Source organism: Mercurialis annua, linkage group LG3, assembly GCF_937616625.2.
Source record: "Mercurialis annua linkage group LG3, ddMerAnnu1.2, whole genome shotgun sequence".
Lineage (NCBI taxonomy): Eukaryota > Viridiplantae > Streptophyta > Magnoliopsida > Malpighiales > Euphorbiaceae > Mercurialis > Mercurialis annua.
The window spans coordinates 29,166,757-29,188,782 of NC_065572.1; the positions used below are offsets into that span (position 1 = coordinate 29,166,757).

Below are 22,026 nucleotides of genomic sequence, written 5' to 3' on the forward strand. Positions count from 1 at the left end.
TATAAGATATGATACTAATATTATTTATTTGGAAAATAAATAATAGGGAATTCATCGAGAATCGAATGATTAAAAGATTAGTGGACGAAATTGGACGAAAGAAAAGTTAGAAAGTTAAGCGAAAGGAGGTGGAAACTTCAAGGACTAAAAGAGGTACTTTGCCCACTTAATATCATCATTCACAAATGAATATTCATTCATTTCAAGCCAAAATTTGCAGCAACAAAGGATCAAATCCGTAACCCTTCTTCTCAATTCTTCTCCAAAATTCAAATGATCACAACTTCTTCGTTTCTCAACGAAATTTAGCGACTCTTGCGGCCACGGAACGAGGAAACGATTATCTAGCTCTGTGGGTTGAATTTGAGGTAAGGAAATCGAATTTGAGTTAAGGTTTCAGAGTTATATTTCGGATTTTACAAGTTTGATGGTGATGATGCTTGATTAAGTAAGACTTGATGTTTATGCTATGTAGTTGATTAGTTGTAGTGATTATGGATGAAAATTGATTTGATTATGATGAGTGTGAGAGTTGTTCTTAGTTAGGGTTCATGAGCTAATTTAAGGATTTTTATTAATTTGTTTTGTGATGTGTTTACAAGCTTCCATGGAAGGTTTTTGATGATGAATTTGGGCATGGAACCTTCGGCCAAGAGACAATCATCAAGGTGAGATTTTTGAATTCTGAAATTTGTGAATTGTTGATTGATGTATTGAATGATGGAAATGGCATATAGAGTTGGCAATAAACATGAGCTCTAGGTGGTTGATGAATTGATTGTAAGAAATTGTGTAGTGTTGAGTAAGATTGATTGAAACTTTGAAAGGAGAAAGGGCTAAGGGTTTCGGCCCCTAAGCTATGATGATTATATGAGATTCAAGTATGAATATAGGCATTGATTATGAGTCAATTAGAGCTGAAGTCAAGTTGTGTTTGGTTAGTAAAGAAGATTATAAAATTTGAATGAAAAATGGATTAGTGTTTTGACCTTGATGTGAAGTTCTTGTTCAAGTGAACTTGAACAATGTTATATCTTGGATTTGAGATTGGTATTGATGTATAAGGTCCGAATTGTGTTTATATAGGAACATGATGTCGATAGGTGTGAGTCTTGACGGGTTATAGTTACGAATCAAATGTACGAACTAGATTGACGAATTGCAGAAAACTGTTCTGCATAACAGTCATGTTACGAGGACCATATCTGGAGTTCTATAACTCCACATCAGGTTCTGTTTGATTGTACAGAAACTTGAATGTGTCCTCTACAATTGTCTAGTTTTAATCTTTCTCTAATTCTGCCTATAAGATGGTCAAATTGAGCGGAACATTTTATTGCTCAAGCAGGTCTGCAGTTTTAGGACAGCCTTATGTAAAACACTTCTGAGCTTGTTTTCGACACCTTCGGGTGCAATTCATGGTCTGAGACCTAAACGAAAGTTGTAGGCGGCGTTCTAAACTTTAAGAATATCGATTTTGTTCAGGGGTCAAACGATTTTAGATAAGCGTTTTTAATGACCGAAGTAGGTTGATCGAACTAGTTTTAGATGCGTAATCGTAATTAGATTTGTTATTAATTCGTAGCGTTATCGAATTTGCGTAGACTCGAAGGAGCGACTATCGATAAGGCTCGAGGAAAACGGATCGAGATATTGTCAAGCTTATTTGAAGAATTTGGATAGCAAGTGGTGAGTACACTTTAAATTACTCGCTAATATTCGTAAAACTACGTATTTTAATACGAAAGCTATATGAATATTTTTATGTTTAAATGTATGTTCTTAAAATGCATATATATGTATGTTTTGAAAATGATGTTTTATCGTATTGTGCTATTTTGATAATAATACAAGTAAATGAAAACAGTATATATATTTAAACACCGGGGATGGGTAAAGTAATAAAATGTGAATTGAACCAAATATAAATAAGAAAAGTACAGTACATTCCTATATGTACTAATAAATCGAATATCGAATAATATACAAGTATCAGATCAAATATGAATAAGGAAATATAGTACATTCCGATATGTACTATCAAATATAATAAATACCCATACGTGCGTGTGTTATAGATGTATGCTTGTAGATTGTAATGTGCATGCCATGGTCCATAAAGGATCAATACAACCAAACGAAAAATACAAAAACGTAAAATGAGAATTGTACTATGGTGCACAAAATAATAAGAACTGAGATACAAGGTTGAACTCGGTAGAATTATCCCGGGACCTGTATCTCATCCATTCTCGATGATAATCCTCGGAACTCATACGAAATAAAAAGTAAGTGTGATACATCGAGAATCAATACGAAACAAGATCGAGACACAATGTGAACAAATACTCCTATTAAATGTCAATAGGAATCATATGAATCGACAGTTAAGTTCAAAAGACCTGCAGGATGCAGAGTCCGAATGCAGGCACGAAGGTAACTCGGTTGAACTATCTCGGGACCCGTGTCTAAGGAGTAACTCGGTTGAATTATCTCGGGACTCCTATCGATCGTTTGGGATTGAGAAATGGTACAAGTAACTCGGTTGAATTATCTTGGGACTGTACCATATGGTTATGGGTAACTCGGTTGAACTATCTCGGGACCCAACCATAAGGATCAAGTCACAAGAGACTTGCCAATGATTTAGTTCGACTTAGAATAATGATGATATAAACTAAGATTTAAGATTCGGTCGAAAACTAATGAAACAAAACGAGAGAAGAAAAATATCAAAACCATAATAAGAAATCGAAGATGTCAAATACGTATAAACTATAAGTTTATGAAATAAACAAAGAGCTATGAAGGAAAGTAAAGAGGGTATGCAATATGATTTTAAAAGAGTATTTTCTATATATAAAATGGGTTTTCAACAGTTTTAACCCTTTATGTGATATTGCGTGTAATTTGGTGAACTCACTCAGTTTTATACTGACCCCGTTGCTCCTCCCATTTTTCAGGGATAGAATGATATTATTTGGAAAGTCAAGCTTCCGAAGTTTTAATTCTCGGAAGTCATTTGCACAAGCAGTGAAAGAAGGTTTTCATTCTAGCAGTCCGCAGTAGTCTAGATGTTTTTGTCTATGTATTTGACTAGCGCATTTTAACTCTGATATTTTTGTAAAATGGGGTCACATGTATTTTGATATATGAAAAAAATGATTTGATTTGCGAAAAATTTACACAGGTTTTAGGCTTGCTACGGGTTTCGGAGCTACCACTCCCATTCCCTAGCGCCGGTTGCGGCTCGAGAAATCGGGTCGTGACATTAGGACTGCGTGCGCACCAATAATGATCTGGGAAAGGTAATTATGGTAATGTGGTAACTCGGTGTGAGCATAGCTTTCGGTACCAAGTAGAGTAACTCGGTGTAGCTCAGCTATCGGGACTCTGGTATAAGTGTTGTCAGTGGTAACTCGGTGTAGCTCAGCTCTCGGGACCAGACCTATTAGATTATGTTATTTATTTAGAATTGTGGATTAGGGTTCCAACTATTATTCATAATATCGTTATTAAATGTTTTAAACGGTTTTAAAGATTTTCCACTTAATAAATGTAGATAGTGGTATAAACTCATCTCAGTATATTTGACCCCGTTGTTTTTTCCAATTTTTCCCAGGGTTATGATTTGAGAGAGTCTGGTGATCTCCGCATTTACTTTTCCTCAGAGGTTCCATTTATTTTTGATAAACTGTAAAACTGTTTTATTCTTATATCGCAGTAGTAACTAGACGTCTTTATTATTATTATTTATTTTGTCGGATTGGTTTGACTGGTTATATTGCTTTGGCATGTTATATTATTTACATTGGTTTATGATAAATCTATTTTAGACTCGGAATTGGATAAGCATGTTATATTAACTGTTGAATATTATAACTGCTAGATTTAGGCTGAAGTCTCGGTTGCCCACGAGCATTGGTTTTCTGCAGGTTTATGTGTTTATTTGTTAATTGAAAGGCTAGCTACGGGTTTTGGTACAACATTACCCATACCCTAGCGCCGGTCGCGATTCATGAAAATGGGTCGTGACAACCAGCCAACACCTAATCCTCTCTCCCTTTAGCTCCTTAATCTGCAAGTAAATGAACCTCACTCAGCATCCAATCAGACGTTAATAACCGTTCCTATAACCAATCGGAAATCTCCTATTCCTATATATAAGGAGCACAGCCAATTGCAAAAAAAGACACCAAGAAAATACGCTAAAAAGAGGGAGGAACACTGCAGAAATAGCAAGAAAAATACATAAAAAAAAGAGAGAGCAGAAAGCTGCTGAAACACAGATAGGAAAAAAAGAGTTAAAAATAGGCATAGTTATTCAATAATAGTTGAAGCAGCAACTAGAAGAAACAGCTTATCAAGACACAAAGGTGATAGGGCATCCATCACAGAATAGAATCGAAACCAACCACACCACACACTCACTTGGAATTTCCATTTCAACGCCAAAAACAGACATAAAAAAAAAGAAAAGAGGTATATTGTTCTTCTAAAAATCAATGTCTTATCATTTTCTTTAATGCATCAAGATAACATTATGCTCTTATTTTCTTCTCTGTGAATGGTTATTAGAATAAATTCATATCATTTTCATCGAATATTTGTTGTTGTGACTTCAAATGGGTGGATACCCGTTTTCGTTTAGTTATTCTAAACAAGCAAACTGGGTGGATACCCTATTAAAAATGAATGAGTTGCAAAATGAATTAGAGTTCAAAAGATACTAAAACTCAATATAATTGCATCACAACACAGTCCAGAGTAAAGATAAAAAAAAAGACATAACTACTTACCTCATCCTCTCTGTACCTCCATCTTCCCAATTCTACTTGTAGTGCCTCGAACCCGTCTTGTAGGTTTTAGTCGCTCGTCCATACGGTCTTGCTCATATCTAATCGATATCACTGAGCCACGGCACAATCGCTGCCATCAAATTTGCTCACCTCGATTTGATTAAATCGGTCCAAACTTGAAAGTTAAATTAATAAAAGAAACCAGGAATCAAAGATTAAGCATAGAAGAAAATAATAAATAAAAACAAAAGATTACAGATTTCTTATGCTTCTTTGTTCATGGCTTACCATCTTTTTCTTTTAATCTTTTTATTTGGCTAAAAGAAAATCCTGAACTTGAAATTGGAGAGAGATTAGTGATTTAAATAAGTGGTGGGTGCTAAGACAAAAATAATAATAATAAGAACAGAGTGAAGGTATTGAATTGAGAAGGAGATGGCAAAAATGGAAATATCAGAGTCGGCTAGGTCAAGAGATGAAGGAGAAAGTGAATTTGAAAAAGGGCTTAGTTGGGCTTATTACCACATTTGAGTTTGTTTTATAATTGTTGGCTTTATTATCATATACGGTGTCTTGCTAATTAAATAAAAAACATGATTTTCTTTTACTTTAATAAATTGGCTTATATATTAGTTAATTAAGTGGACTCAGTAAATAAAAATACGTTCAACACATAACACCATCAATGGCCAACCTCCTTTGCAAGATGATTGATTTTTATCTTTAATTTCATTTGCTTTTTTTTTTATTATTATTATTATTATTATTATTATTATTATTATTATTATTATTATTATTATTATTAAAACGAAATATAGGATTCCGGATTTCATTTTTCGTTTAATATAAATAAATAATTTTAACGGTATCTTCAATAAGATATCAAAATTAATAAAATTTTAAATTTTATTTTAAAAAAAAAAAACCAAACTGTTTAATCCATTTACAGTTCAAACGAACTACGTGGGTTTGGATTCAGACACACTGGATACGTAGGCATCTCGGAACACAAATCGAGACTCAAATCCATTTTTCTAAAAATTTATGTTTTACAGTTCAAACGAACTACGTGGGTTTTGATTCCGACACACCGGATACGTAGGCGTCTCGGAACACAAACCGAGATTCAAACCCACTTTTCTAAAAATATTTCAATTTTTCTAAAATACAGTTTAAACGAACTACGTGGGTTTTGATCCCGGTACACTGGGTACGTAGGCATCTCGGCACACAAACCGGGACTCAAATCCAATTTTCAAACACTCGCTTTTTTTATATTAAAATTCTCATTCGAAGTACGTCGACTTTGATTCCGGCACACCGGATAAATTATAATTTATTTCATCTCATTTATAATATGGATTTGTATTATAATTGAGGGTAATTTTATTTCAGTGTTCAGTATATTTTTGCATTAATTTATATATGAGTTCCATTCTGACTTCTTATAACTTTATTTTATCTCACACTTATAATACGAATTCATATTATAATTTATTTTGATTTTGTCTGTATTTAATTTATTTTTAAATCTATTTTTATACAGATTTAAATCTAGATTTTTTTATCATATTTTTTTTATCTGTCATTTATAATACGGATTCGTATTATAATTGACGTTACTTTTAGTTCCATGTTTAATATATTTTTGTGTTTATTTATATATGCTCAAATATAGTCCTTTTTTTATTTAATTTTGTTTTAGCAGTAAACTTATAATTTATTTTATTTTTGCAATTAGATTCGTAATACAATATGTGTACTTTTATTTATGGATTTAGTTTAATTTAGTTTATTTATTAATTTTTAACATCACTAGTTACACACACTCACAAAATGGAACGGATGATCTATTCACCCTGTTTTAGGATAGACGAAAATTAGTACCGTCATCTTCGAGGGAAGCCCGGACCTCTGCGCGAAAGTTTTCACTCAAAACTAACCCTGTTAAATTCGGATACGATTAGAAGTGAGGGTATATTGTTTTTGAGACCCCTTTGTCTTAGAATTAGAAATCAAAAAGTTAACTCGTAAATATCAGTAAGCAAACGATGGATTGAATAAAATAGTATTTCCGAACCCGAATCTCTGAAGAAGTGAAGATGGTTATAATGCTTTAACCGTCTTTTCCTTCCCGGTTAACCCCGGGTGGCGACTCCATATTTATTTTTCACAATTCATTTGTATTATACGAAATTTGCCAAAATCGTGTGAGCTTGCATTAAAAATGAAAATGCGACCTTAAAAACGCATGCGGTCATCACAGTGGCGACTCCACTGGGGAAATCGGAAATAATTTTAAAAATATCCATCGTTTGCTATTTGAATATATACGAGTTAACCTTTTTATGCCCTAAATTCACATAGGAATAACTAGACACTTTCCTTTAGAGTCTTATCCTTATGTCCTTTTATGGTAAGGATAAAAGGGGAACATAAGTGCTAACCGAACCGAGTATAGACATTCTTTTGTATAATTGTTTCGGAATGCCAAAGTCGATACATCATGCACCTCATGCATTGGCATATCATATTTGGCATATCACCCATTTATGTTCAGTATCCTATTCATGCATCTAGTATAATGAGCACGTCATTGCAATGTTCTAATCATGCATCATATTTATTTAGGAACCATCATTGCGCCCCCAAAGTTGCCTCGCACTACTCAATATAAAAGAAGCAAACAGTCACCAAAATGAGTTGCTTGGTCTAGACACGGAAAGCGTCTAGACAGATTATCTGAACCCATTGAAATCAATTTTGAAACGCCAGTCAAACAAGCTCAAATGGCTCAAAATCCACAATCGCAAGGAGTACAATCATATCTTAGCCATGAAACTGAACCTATGTTAAGGGAAGATCTGGAAAAGATAATTGAGAATACTCTTGATGCTAAGTTAGCTCCAATTTTAGAGGCTTTAAGGCTAATAAAGGGAAAAGCTCATGTCGAACCTTCCACTGTAACTGTTGAATCATCTCCGGCAGCTAATTCAAATCCTTCTAAAACAATGAACCAAGATGTCATGGCTGACAAAGGAGAAGTTTGGGAACAAATATTTGGAGAAAAACGACCTGTTGAAGTAGTCGTTAATCCAGTCCAAGCCAATCCTGAGATAGAAAAGATCACGAAGGAGCTTGAAAAATTGAAGACTCATATGGCAGACAAAAAGAAAGAAGCTTTTGACCTTGATGATCTAAGCTTAGTCCCTCTGAGTTCATTACCGGCAAAATTCAAGTTTCCCGACATAAAAAAAATATAATGGGGTCGGTTGCTGCATTAGCCATCTCCAATATTTCAAAACTCATATGGATACTACAAGTGCTGATGTAGATACCATATGGAGTTTATTTTCTCTGTCTATAGAAGGACCAGTTTTGGAATGGTATTACGGACTGAGTCGGGCTGTGAGAAGCGATTGGAGAGAAATGATAGCTCAATTTGTGAAGAGGTATGATTATACCTCCTACATCGAGGTTACTTTAATGGATTTGCAAGCAACAACCCAAAAGGCTGATGAATCATTCATGGATCATTTCAGAAGATGGTTACAAAAAGCCTCCCAGCTCAAAAATCAAATTGGTGAAAAAGATCAAATCCACCTTATGATAAACGGATCGTTACCTGCTATCAAGAAAGAGATAGCATGTTTTCCCTTTAAAAATTTTAGGGACCTTTGTGATTCTGCACTTCAGGCTGAAAAGGTAATAAATGAAAGAAATAAGGTATACGGGGGCTTCAATAATAATAATAGAAAGGGTACCAATATTACCTCAAATCCAAACACCTCATCCAAAATTTTCCGATGTAAAAGCACTAAACAATCCATCTCGAAGGTACTCTAACTTTAAGCTTCCCATGTCAAAATTCTTTGAGGATCTTAAAAAGAGAAATCTCATTAAACCCTTAGACCTGAAACCTTTACCACCCAAAGTGTCACCAAGTTTCAATCCAAACTTGAAATGTTTGTACCACCAACAAATCGGACATGACACAAACACCTGTTACAAGCTTCGAGACGCCTTACAAGATCTCATCGATTCTGGCAAGATTCCTAACCCCGATGACCCAAACAGACCTTCAACTAGACACAATCCTTTGCCCAACCACCAAAATAACAATAATGAAAATCATTAGGCTGTGCCGGGCATTTATATGCTCTCAACTGATGTCACAAACGAGAAGACCATCTTAAGATCCATTAGAGTCACACCATATAAACCCCTTCCGATGTCCGTAATTGGTCGGGATGAAGCATATGAGGCTTTTAAAAGGAGGTGGTGCTCTCCAAACAAGGACCAACATGGAAAGAAGCCATCTTTTCAAATTATGAAAGATGATCAAAATCTAGTTGTTAACATGGTTAGAGGAACACCTGATTCTTGATATCTTGTACCTTCTGATTTTTGGGAAACGTTAGAAAATGAGTGTGAAAATATATCACCATAATTTGAATGTTTGGAACAAATTGAAGATTTATGGACTGAAACTGTGAAACCAATCACTCATAGTGGCCGCTTCTATAACGAAGAAAAAGGCAAAGAAAAAGAGCTTGCGGGAGATACAACAAAAGAGTCTGAGGAACATTCAGTGTTGAGACAACTAAGACACACTAAAGCAAATGCTACTGTATGGAATTTGTTGGTCGCGTCTAAGACTCAAAGAGATGCAATGTTCGAAGCACTTGCATGTATGAAGATAGATGTCAACTCTACTCTGCAAGACATGGTCCACTTAGTAAAAGAAAGCAAAGATGTAACCTTTTCTGATAAAGACCTTACGTCTGAAGGTAGAAATCACACTCGAGCTTTGCACATTCAAGTGGAAACAAAAGGGAGAATCGTTCCTAGAGTCATGGTGGATGATGGTTCAGCATTAAATGTATGTCCATTGAAAGTACTACCAAAGTTGGGAATGACCAAAGATGACTTACAGAAAACGGAGTTAATCATAAGGGGATATGATGAGTCTAGGAGACAAGTAGAAGGAACCTTCAAGATAGTCATTAAAGTAAGACCCATTGAATCTGTAGTGGAGTTTATGGTGGTGGATATACCAATCAGCTACGCATTATTGCTTGGACGACCATGGTTTCATGCTCTGGGAGGGATTCCTTCCACCCTTCATCAGAAAATTAAATTTCCATTTAATGATGAAGTTATTACCATCTCGGCCGAGGAAGATACAGTATGCTCGAAAGTGGATTTAGGAGCAGAAATCCCTCCAATCACTGGTTTTAATTTGGTTGGTGGGATATATGAAGACTATATGGACCCACAAGTTGCCATGATGATGAAGAATATGAAATTCTTCCATGGCCTTGGATTAGGCAAGAATCAGCAAGGCATTCCCACAATTCCTCATTTTTGAGGACAAAACACTAAGGATGAACTCGGTTATGACCAAAGAAATGCTCACAAAAGTGCGATGCAAACTGAGAAAGGCATATTCGTGAAAGAAGGAACTGGAAAAAATTATGCAAACATGATACCGCGAAAGGAGTGTCCCGGATGGGAAATCTTCAACGATGCGGTCAAGGATGTTTGCACCAAGAAAAAGTGGAATATTAACAAGATGTTAATTGGTTTAGACCATGCTCTCGAGATCCAAGATGAAGTTGGGACCATCTCCATGGAGGACTGCATTATGAATAAGTTCAAGCCTCTTGATTTAGAGGATGATGTTTTTCTTTCTGATGTAATGGATGACAATGATGTATTCCTTTCCAAGTTTAATGCAATAAACGCAAACTTCGTTTATTTGTTTGATGTTTTTCCTGATGGAAGCATTTGCGCATTAGATTATTTTCATAGCATATTTCATATCAATTCTATGGAACACATTTCATTTAATTTGGGTACAATTGAAAATCCTAGGGAAATACTCTTAGGTGGCAATTGCACTCCTGAATTTAGAGAGAGACATGAGAGAATTTTAAAAGAAAAAGAAATAGCTTTTGCATGGACTTATGAAGATATGCCAGGAATAGATCGAGATATTGCTCAACATTACATTCCAACACATGACCATGTTAAACCAGTCAAACAAAAGCTTAGGCGTATGAAACCAGAGTGGGCACAAAAAGTTAAAAATGAAGTAGAAAAACAAATAAAAGAAGGTTTTCTTGAAGTGATCGATTATCCAGAGTGGCTAGCCAATATTGTTCTGGCACCTAAAAAGAATGGAAAAGTTAGGATGTGTGTGGATTATAGGGACCTCAATAAAGCCTCTCCAAAGGATGATTTTCCATTGCCTCACATTGATGTTCTGGTTGACTCAGCTGCAGAAATGTTGTGGTACGCTTGCTGTGATGGTTTTTCATGTTACAATCAAATACTAACTGCCCAAATCCATAAAGCCAAGACATCATTCATTACTGAATGGGGAACATTTTGCTACAAAGTTATGCCGTTTGGATTAAAGAATACAAGAGCCACTGACCAACGGGTTGTGACGACTCTATTTCATGATATGATGCATAAAGAAGTGGAGATTTATGTCGATGATATGGTAGTAAAAGAAAAGTCTGAAGAGGAATACTTTGAAGCCCTTGAAAAGTTTTTAGATAGGGTTATCAAATACAACCTTAGACTAAATCCTAAAAAGTGTATTTTTGGTGTGGGATCTTGTAAATTATTGGGATATGTGGTGAGCCAATGAGGAATAAAGATTGATCCCGATAAAGAAAAAGCTATAAAAGAAATGCCGGCCCCAAAGACGGAAACTGAGGTTAGAGGATTTCTAGGAAGATTGCAATATATCAGCAGATTTATAGCCAAATTAACAACCGTGTGTGGTCCAATTTTCAAATTGCTAAGAAAGAATCAGCCAATGATATGGACAAAACAGTGTCAAGAAGCATTCGACAAGATCAAAGACTATTTGTCTAATCCTCCGATCCTAAAGCCTCCCAAATCACGAAAACCTTTGACGTTGTATCTTTCTATAGAGGATCAAGCAATGGGAGCTATGCTAGCACAAGAAGACGTGGGATATGTGGAGCATGCCGTATACTATCTCAGTAAAAAACTAAGTGAAAATGAATAGAGATATACAATGATGGAGAAAATGTGTCTGGCAATGGTGTGGCTCACTAAAAAATTAAGACACTATTTTATGAATTACCAAATTGATGTGGTGTTAAAAATTGATCCAATGCGATATTTATACTGAACTCCATCCCTGATAGGAAAGCTTGGGAGGTGGTTACTTCTACTGTCGGAATTTGATATACAATACATACCCAAGAAGGTAATTAAGGGGAGAGCTGTGGCTGACTTCCTAGCGCAAAATCCAGTAGATGATAGTGAAGTAATTGACTTTTCCTTCCGAGATGAAGACATTAGACTAATAGATATTGGAAAGTGGAAAATGTACTTCGATGGTGCTGCAAATAAAAGTGGAGCTGGTATTGGCGTCATTTTGGTTTCCCCAGAAGGTGAATGGATGCCATTATCCAAAAGGCTATTTTGGGCCACCAACAACATGTCTGAATACGAAGCTTGTATTTTTGGATTGGAATCATTGATATCAATAGGAATCAAACATGCAGAAATTTTTGGAGATTCCAGTCTAGTAATAAAACAAGTGAGAAAGGAGTGGGAAATAAAAGAAGAAAAATTAAAACCCTATCTCCAATATACTGAAGTTCTCAAGACACATTTTGATGTAGCTGAATTCAAATATATCCCTAGGGAAGAAAACCAGATAGCTGATGCTTTAGCTGGATTAGCTTCAGTATGGGACGATCCTGGAAGATTGTTTGTCAAGCCACTAGTAATGGTAAGGAGTAAGGTTCCATGCTTTCAAGCTGCACGAATATTAGACATCACGCAAGATGAAAAGCCTTGGTTTCATGATATTTTGAGGTTCATGCAAGATAAACATTATCCAGTAGATGCTACCACAAAGGATAGAAATTTGATTCAGAAATTGGCTCAACAATTTTTCTTATTACATGGAAAACTATATAAACGTCATCATGACTTACACCTGTTGTGCATAGATGAAGAAAAAGCCAAACAACTTATGGAGGAAGTTCATTCGGGTGTTTGTGGACCTCATTTGAATGGTAAGGAATTATCTCGTAAAATCATGCGATAAGGATATTTTTGGTTGACGATGGAAGCCGATTGCATCCATTTCGTTCGGAGGTGCCATAACTGTCAAATTCATGGGAATCTAAGCCATATTTCGCCATCAGAATTGCATAGTCTTACTTCGCCATGGCCCTTCTCTGCTTGGGGAATCGATATTATTGGAAAAATTCACCCGACCGCATCAAATGGTCACGAATTCATCGTGGTTGCCATAGATTACTTTACAAGATGGGTGGAAGCTGAATCCTACAAGACATTGGGCGCAAAACAAATGGCTGAATTCATTGAATCTCACTTAATATGTAGATATGGGATTCCACACCATATTGTGAGCGACAATGGTGTACAATTCCAAGCAGAAGTGAAACAACTATTGCGTGAAAATGGGATCGAGCACCATAAGTCTTCACCGTATAGGCCTCAGGCTAATGGAGCAGTGGAAGCGGCGAATAAAAATGTTAAAAAGATTCTCGCTAAAATGGTGGAGACATACAGAGATTGGTCAAAGAAATTACCATACGCCTTACACGGGTACAGAAGAACAGCAAGAACGTCAACTGGTGCAACCCCATACTCCTTAGTATATGGAATGGAGGCTGTCTTGCCTGTTGAGGTTGAATTACAATCACTTAGGGTGGTGTTGGAGGCTCAAGTCCCAGAATACGAATGGGCTAGAGCAAGATATGAACAATTGGCTGCATTGGACGAGAAAAGAACGCGAGCAATGTTCAATAACCACATGAACCAAAGGCGAATTGCCAGAACTTTCAACAAGAAGGTCAAAATAAGCAAAATAAAAACAGGCGATTTGGTGTTGAAGCAATCGAGACCAATTCCATTTGACCCAAGAGGAAAATTTCGACCTAACTGGGAAGGTCCATACTTAGTCAAAAAGATCCTCTCAAAAGGAGCTATCAAGCTATGTATGTGGAAGGCAATGAATTCACTGAACCAATCAACCTGGATAGGTTGAAGAAATACTATGTTTAAGTGAGAGTGTGCTTTATCCCGCTAGGCTGCTACATCCAACAACAACTTAGGCAAAAGTTAGGGATTGAGAGAAAATATTTAGTTTGAAAACCCTTATGGGCAAACTAATAACAGGTTGTGCAAATTGCTAAAACATTGTACCCTTATTAAATGAAATAAACATATCAAATTGATATTTAAATATGAGTGCATTTAATTTAGTATTGTATTATGCATTAATCAGGGAAGACTTAGAACAAATAAGTCACCCACCCTATCCACAAAGTGGTCGAACTACGTGGACTTTGATCCTGCAAAAGCAGGTACGTAGGCACTCAAACTATTGAGTTCAAGTCCAATCACAAAAAGAATATGTCCATTTCTTTCGCAACCTACCATTGAAAATAAATTTTGGAAGTCTATTGCCAAACTACGCTAACTTTGATCCTGCCACAGCAGGTACGTAGGCACTCAAATCATTGAGTTCAAGTCTAGTTAATTAAAAAATAATAATTTTCATACATTCATCTATCCTAACAAATTTACCTCATGAAATATCCACACCCTCCAAATTTCTAATTTAAACTTACTTCATTCAAAATCTTGCCAAACCTGATTTTTTTTCCTTTGTCATCCGTTACATCATAAATTTCATCATTGAGCATATTTTCTCTCATTAATAAAAAGAAAAAAAATTAATAAAATAAACGCTCGTCGAGTTGAAAATCCGCAAAGGGCGACTCGAGCAAAAATTAGAGCAGCTCGTTGAGTTGAAAACCCAAAGAGGGCGGCTCAAACGAAAATTAGAGCAAATCCCGTTGAGTCGAAAACCTCTGTAGGCAGCTCAAGCAAAAAAAAGAGTGAACAAAAATAAAATGAAACAAAAGCTTGTCGAGTCGAAAACCAGCAAAGGGCGGCTCGAGCAAAAATTAGAGCAGCTTGTCAAGTTGAAAACCCGCAAAGGGCAACTCGGGCAAAAATTAGAGCACACAAATTGACTAAGCTGAAAACCCGTAAAAGGGCGGCTTAGATAAAGATCAATACAAAAAATTTGCCCAAGACAATGAGGTGAAACAACATTGAAAGATCTATTATCGCGCAGTTTTACTTTAAAGAATTATATCGTTTCTTACTTTGAGCTACCAATAAAGATTTCATGGCAAGTAAATGATATATGTGGCGTGAAGATAATTTGTCAAGACTTTTGAAGTAAGAAAAAAAAAGACTGAATGAAAGATCATTTGAATCATCAACGACAACCTATTGGGGGCAATGTTCTTACACTCACACATATCCATGCATACATGTCGTCTCTAAATAATTAGGGGCATTCATATACACGACATCTTTTGATTTACTTTTGGAACATTCCGAATCATACAAAATAATATGGAAAATCTGTATATGGAAATATTATGACCTACTTAATGGTCGTATTCATCGGCTCATACAAAAGTCAATGGTACTCATAACTTACACAACGGTTATGAAATTGGATGGCCTACGCAACGGCTAAAAAATCTCTTTGACTAACATAATGATCATATTCGTTGACCTATGCAACGGTCTACGAAGCTTATAACTTACACAACGGTTATGAAATTGGATAGCTTACGTAACGGCTATGAAAATCTTTTTGACCAACACAACGATCATATTCATTGACCTACACAAGGGTCTATGAAGCTCGTAACTTACGCAACAGTTATGAATTGGATAGCCTACACAACGGCCATGATAATCTTTTCGTCCTACACAATGGTCTTGTTCGTTGACCCACACAACGGTCCACATTATTCAAAACCTACGCAACGGTTACGAATTAGGTAGCTTACACAATGGCTATCTTAAATCTTCACTAACTTATAGCCTGTGCACCGGCTATTTACTAAATCATCACTAACTCTTTACTTTCCCTTAACATGCATGTAGCTGGCACATCAGCTATTTACAGACTCTTCACCACTGCATGGCTCGCACATCAGCTATTAACTAATTTTTCACTTTCCCGTAGCTAGCACATCAGTTATCACTAACATTTTTTTTTTGCTCGTGGCTGGCACATCAGGTATTTACTAACCTTTGAGTATCGCGTAGCCTGAACATTGGCTATTCAGTAGTTCAAATTTTGCTAACTTACAGCTTTAAAGGGTAAATGTTGCATAAACCTTTAGAAACCCATTTTAAATTCAGACTTTTGTTCTTTACTTTTCTTAATTTTATAATTGCTATAAAAATCTATGCTAACATGCTTACTCATTTTAAATTCAGACTTTTGTTCATCACTGAGCCACGGCACAATCGCTGCCATCAAATTTGATCACCTCGATTTGATTGGATCGGTCCAAACTTGAAAGTTAAATTAATAAAAGATATCAGGAATCAAAGATTAAGCATAGAAGAAAATAATAAATAAAAACAAAAGATTATAGATTTCTTATGCTTCGTTGTTCATGGCTTACCATCTTTTTCTTTTGATCTCTTTATTTGGCTAAAAGAAAATCCTGAACTTGAAATTGGAGAGAGATTAGTGATTTAAATAAGTGGTGGGTGGTAAGACAAAAAAAATAATAATAAGAACAGAGTGAAGGTATTGAATTGAGAAGGAGATGAAGGAGAAAGTGAATTTGAAAAATGGCTTAGTTTGGCTTATTACCACATTTGAGTTTGTTTTATAATTGTTGGCTTTATTATCATATACAGGTGTTTTGCTAATTAAATAAAAAAACGATTTTCGTTTGCTTTAATAAATTGGCTTATATATTAGTTAATTAAGTGGACTCAGTAAATAAAAATGCGTTCAGCACATAACACCATTAATGGCCAACCTCCTTTGCAAGATGATTGATTTTTATCTATCATTTCATTTGCTTTTTTTATTATTATTATTATTATTATTATTATTAAAACGAAATCTAGAATTCCGGATTTCATTTTCCGTTTAATATAAATAAATAATTTTAACGGTATCTTGGATAAGATATCAAAATTAATAAACTTTTAAATTTTATTTTTTAAAAAAATGAATAAATAAAAACCAAACTGTTTAATCCATTTACAGTTCAAACGAATTACGTGGGTTTTGATTCCGACACACTGGATACCTAGGCATCTCGGAACACAAACACCGACTCAAATCCATTTTTCTAAAAATTTATGTTTTACAGTTCAAACGAACTACGTGGGTTTTGATTCCGATACACCAGATACGTAGACGTCTCGGAACACAAACCGAGATTCAAACCCACTTTTCTAAAAATATTTCCATTTTTCTAAAATACAGTTCACACGAACTACGTGGGTTTTGATCCCGGTACGCTGGGTACGTAGGCATCTCGGCACACAAACCGGGACTCAAATCGAATTTTCAAACACTTGTCTTTTTTTATATATAAAAATTCTCATTCGAACTACGTCGACTTTGATTCCGGCACACCGAATACGTAGGCATCTGGGGACTCAGATCCAAGTCTCGCCTTTTTAAACTTTATTTTTTTTCAATAAAAATTATAATTTATTTCATCTCATTTATATAATATGGATTCGTATTATAATTGAGGGTAATTTTATTTCAGTGTTCAATATATTTTTGCATTAATTTATATATGGGTTCCATTCTGACTTTTTATATCTTTATTTTATCTCACTTATAATACGGATTCATATTGTAATTGATTTTGATTTTGTCTGTATTAAATTTATTTTTAAATCTATTTTTATACAGATTTAAATCTAGATTTTTTTATCATATTTTTTTTATCTGTCATTTATTATACGGATTCGTATTATAATTGACGATAGTTTTAGTTCCATGTTTAATATATTTTTGTGTTTATTTATATATGTTTAATATATTTTTGTGTTTATTTATATATGCTCAAATATAATCCTTTTTTTATTTAATTTTGTTTTAGCAGTAAAGTTATAATTTATTTTATTTTTGCAATTAGATTCGTAATACAATATGTGTACTTTTATTTATGGATTTAGTTTAATTTAGTTTATTTATTTATTTTTAACTTCACTAGTTACACACACTCACAAAATGGCACGGATGATCCATTCACCCTGTTTTAGGATAGACGAAAATGAGTACCGTCATCTTCGAGGGAAGCCCGGAGCTCTGCGCGAAAGTTTTCACTCAAAACTAACTCCTGTTAAATTCGGATACGATTAGCAGTGAGGGTTTATTGGTTTTGAGACCCTTTTATCTTAGAATTAGAAATCAAAAAGTTAACTCGTAAATATCAGTAAACAAACGATGGATTGAATAAAATAGTATTTCCGAACCCGAATCTCTGAAGAGGTGAAGATGGTTATAATGCTTTAACCGTCTTTTCCTTCCCGGTTAACCCCGGGTGGCGACTCCATATTTATTTTTCACAATTCATTTGTATTATACGGAATTCGTCAAAATCGTGTGAGCCTGCATTAAAAATGAAAATGCGACCTTAAAAACGCATGCGGTCATCACAGTTACGAAACAAATCCAAGCGTTTCACCTTTTTAGCAATTTAAGCCGACCGTTTACAAACGCTATGAAACAAATCTAAACGTTTCACCTTTTTAGTGATTGCAGCCAAATGTTTAAAAACGTTATGTAACAAATGCAAATGTTTAACCTTTTTAGCGATTTAAGCCAACCATTTACAAACTTTACGAAACAAATCCAAATGTTCCCCCCTTTTTAGCGATTTAAGCCAAACTCTTACAAATGTTACGAAACAAATCCAAGCGTTCCACCTTTTTAGCAATTTAAGCCGAACGTTTACAAACGTTACGAAACAATCCAAACATTTAAACTTTTTAAGGATTGAAGCCAAACGTTTATACACGTTACGAAACAAATCTAAACGTTTCACCTTTTTTGCGATGTAAGCCAAATGTTTACAAACGTTACGAAACAAATACAAACGTTTCACTTTTTTAGCGATTTATGCCAAACGTTTACAAATATTACGAAACAAATCCAAGCGTTTTCACCTTTTTAGCAATTTTAGCCGAACCTTTACAAACGCTATGAAACAAATCTAAACGTATAACCTTTTAAGCGATTAAAACCAAACGTTAACAAACGTTACGAAACAAATTCAAGAGTTTCAATCGTTTTAAATACAAGTGTATGGCTTCAATCGCTAAAAAGGGGAAACATTTTGTTTTGTTTCATAACGTTTGTAAATGTTTAGCTTAAATCACTAAAAATGTAAAACGCTTGGATTTGTTTCGTATCGCTTTACACGTTTGGTTTTGTTCCGTAACGTTTGTAAACGTTTGGTTGAAATCGCTAAAAATGTGAAACATTTGGATTTGTTTTATAACGTAGGTAAACGTTTGGTTTAAATCGCTAAAAAGGTGAAACGTTTTAAACGTTTGGCTTAAAACGCTAATAATGTAAGCCAAACATTTACGAACGTTACAAAACAAAACCAAACGTTTCACCTTTTAGCAATTTAAGCCAAACGTTTACAAACGTGTCGAAACAAAACCAAACGTTTCACCTTTTTAGCAATTTAAGCCAAACATTTATAAACGTTACGAAACAAATCCAAACGTTTTACCTTTTTAGCAATTTAAGCCAAATGTTTACAAACGTTACAAAACAAATCCAAACGTTTCACCTTTTTAGCGATTTAAGCCAAACGTTTACAAACGTTACAAAACAAAACGAAACGTTTACAAATGTTACGAAACAAAACAGAACGTTTCACATTTTCAGCAATTTAAGCCAACGTTAACAAACGTGACGAAACAAAAACCAAACGTTTAACATGTTACAAAAGATTACGAAATCAATCCAAACGTTTCACCTTTTTCGCGATTTAAGACAAACCTTTACAAACGTTACGAAACAAAACCAAACGTTTAAAACGTTGCAAAATAAAACCAAACGTTTAAAACGTTACAAAACAAATCCAAACGTTTCACCTTTTTAGCAATTTAAAGCAAACGTTTACAAACGTTACGAAACAAATCCAAACGTTTCACCTTTTTAGCAATTTAAGCCAAACGTTTACAAACTTTACGAAATAAATACAAACGTTTAACCTTTTTTGCGAAAACGCAAAACGCTTATAAATGTTACGAAACAAATCCAAAATGTTTCACTTTTTGAACGATTTATGCCAAACGTTTACAAACGTTTCGAAACAAATCCAAACGTTTCCCCATTTTAGCGACTTAAGCCAAACGTGTACAAACGTTACAAAACAAATCCAAGCATTTCACCTTATTAGAAATTTAAGCCGAACGTTCTCAAATGTTTTAAAACAAATCCAAATGTTTCACAATTTTTGGCGATTTAAGCCAAACGTTTACAAACGTTTTGAAACAAAACAAAACGTTTCACCTTTTTTTCGATTGAAGTGAAACGTTTACAAACATTACGAAACAAATTAAAACGTTTCACCTTTTTAGCAATTTAACCCAAACGTTTACAAACGATAAGAAACAATTCCAAACGTTTTACCTTTTTAACGATATAAGCCAAACGTTTACAATCGTTATGAAAAAAATCCAAAGGTTTCACCTTTTTATCTATTGAAGTCAAACGTTTACAAACGTTGCGAAACAAAACAAAACGTTTAAAACGTTACAAAACAAATCCAAACATTTCACTTTTTTTAGCGATTTAACCCACGTTTACAAACATTACGAGACAAATCCAAACGTTTCACCTTTTTAGTGATTGAAGCCAAACGTTTACGAACGCTACGAAATTTAAGCCAAACGTTTACAAACGTTATGGAACAAAACCAAACGTTTTCCATTTTTAGCGATTTTAGCCAAACGTTTACAAATGTTACGAAACAAAACCAAATGTTTCACCTTTTTAGAGATTTAGCCGAATGTTTATAAACATTACAAAACATATCCAAATGTTTCCCCATTTTAGCTATTTAAACTAAACGTTTAAAACGTTACGAAAGAAATCCAAGTGTTTCACCTTTTTAGCAATTTAAGCCAAACGTTTACAAACGTTACGAAACAAAACCAAACGTTTCACATTTTAGCGATTTAAGCCAAACGTTTGTTTCGTAACGTTTGTAAACGTTTGGCTTAAATTGGTATAAAGGTGAAACGTTTGGATTTGTTTTGTAACGTTTGTAAATGTTTGCCTTAAATTGCTAAAAAGGTGAAACGTTTGGATTTGTTTCGTAACCTTTGTAAACGATTGGCTTAAATCGATAAAAATGTGAAATGTTTGGTTTTGTTTCGTAACGTTTGTAAACGTTTGGCTTAAATTGCTAAAAAGGTGAAACGCTTGGATTTATTTTGTAACGTTTGTAAATGTTTGGCTTTAAGTGCTAAAAAGGTGAAACGTTTGGATTTGTTTCGTAACGTTTGTAAACGTTGGCTTAAATCGCCAAAAATGTGATATGTTTGGTTTTGTTCCGTAACGTTTGTAAACATTTGGCTTAAATTGCTAAAAATATGAAACGCTTGGATCTCTTTCGTAGCGTTTGTAAACGTTTGGCTTAAATTGCTAAAAAGGTGAAACGTGTGGATTTATTTCGTAACGTTTGTAAACGTTTGGCTTAAAACGCTAAAATGTGAAAAGTTTGGTTTTGTTCCATAACGATTTGTAAACGTTTGGCTTATATTGCTAAAAAGGTGAAACGCTTGGATTTGTTTCAGAACGTTTGTAAACGTTTGGCTTAATTTGCTAAAAAGGTGAAACGTTTCCCCTTTTTAAACGATTGAAGCCAAACATTTGTAAACGTTACGAAACAAATCCATGCGTTTCACCTTTTTAGCCATTTAAGTCAAACGTTTACAAACGTTACGAATCAAATCTAAACGTTTTACCTTATTTGCGATTTAATCCAAACGTTTAAAACGTTACGTAACAAATCCAAACGTTTCACCTTTTTTGCGATTTAAACCAAACGTTTAAAACGTTACTAAGCAACTCCAAATGTTTCACCTTTTTTAGCGATTTAAGCCAAACGTTTACAAACGTTACGAAACAAATCCAAATGTTTCCCCTTTCTATCGATTGAACCCAAACGTTTACAAACGTTATGAAACAAAACCAAATGTTTCACCTTTTTAGCAATTTAAGCCAAACGTTTACAAACGTTGCGGAACAAAACCAAATATATCACATTTTTAGCGATTTAAGCCAACGTTTACAAACGTTGCGAAACAAATCCAAACG

General features: G+C 34.6%; 2 protein-coding genes and 1 long non-coding RNA gene across 3 annotated transcripts; all 3 read left to right on the forward strand.

The window, feature by feature from the left end:
* Positions 1-392: 392 nt before the first annotated feature.
* LOC130015338 (uncharacterized) lies at positions 393-3,181 on the forward strand. Its single transcript, XR_008790431.1, has 3 exons — positions 393-668; positions 1,605-1,689; positions 2,964-3,181. It is a non-coding gene; the product is annotated as an uncharacterized LOC130015338 (long non-coding RNA).
* Positions 3,182-11,502: 8,321 nt separating this feature from the next.
* On the forward strand, positions 11,503-12,903 carry LOC126672472 (uncharacterized). The gene is made up of 2 exons (XM_050366421.1): positions 11,503-11,821; positions 11,990-12,903. Exons 1-2 carry the CDS (start codon positions 11,503-11,505, stop codon positions 12,901-12,903), a joined length of 1,233 nt encoding a protein of 410 aa, XP_050222378.1.
* An 18-nt stretch (positions 12,904-12,921) lies between these two features.
* On the forward strand, positions 12,922-18,045 carry LOC126672473 (uncharacterized). Its single transcript, XM_050366422.1, has 3 exons — positions 12,922-13,833; positions 14,113-14,191; positions 17,897-18,045. The coding sequence occupies exons 1-3, from the start codon at positions 12,922-12,924 to the stop codon at positions 18,043-18,045; spliced, it is 1,140 nt and encodes a 379-aa protein (XP_050222379.1).
* The last annotated feature ends 3,981 nt before the right edge of the window (positions 18,046-22,026 follow it).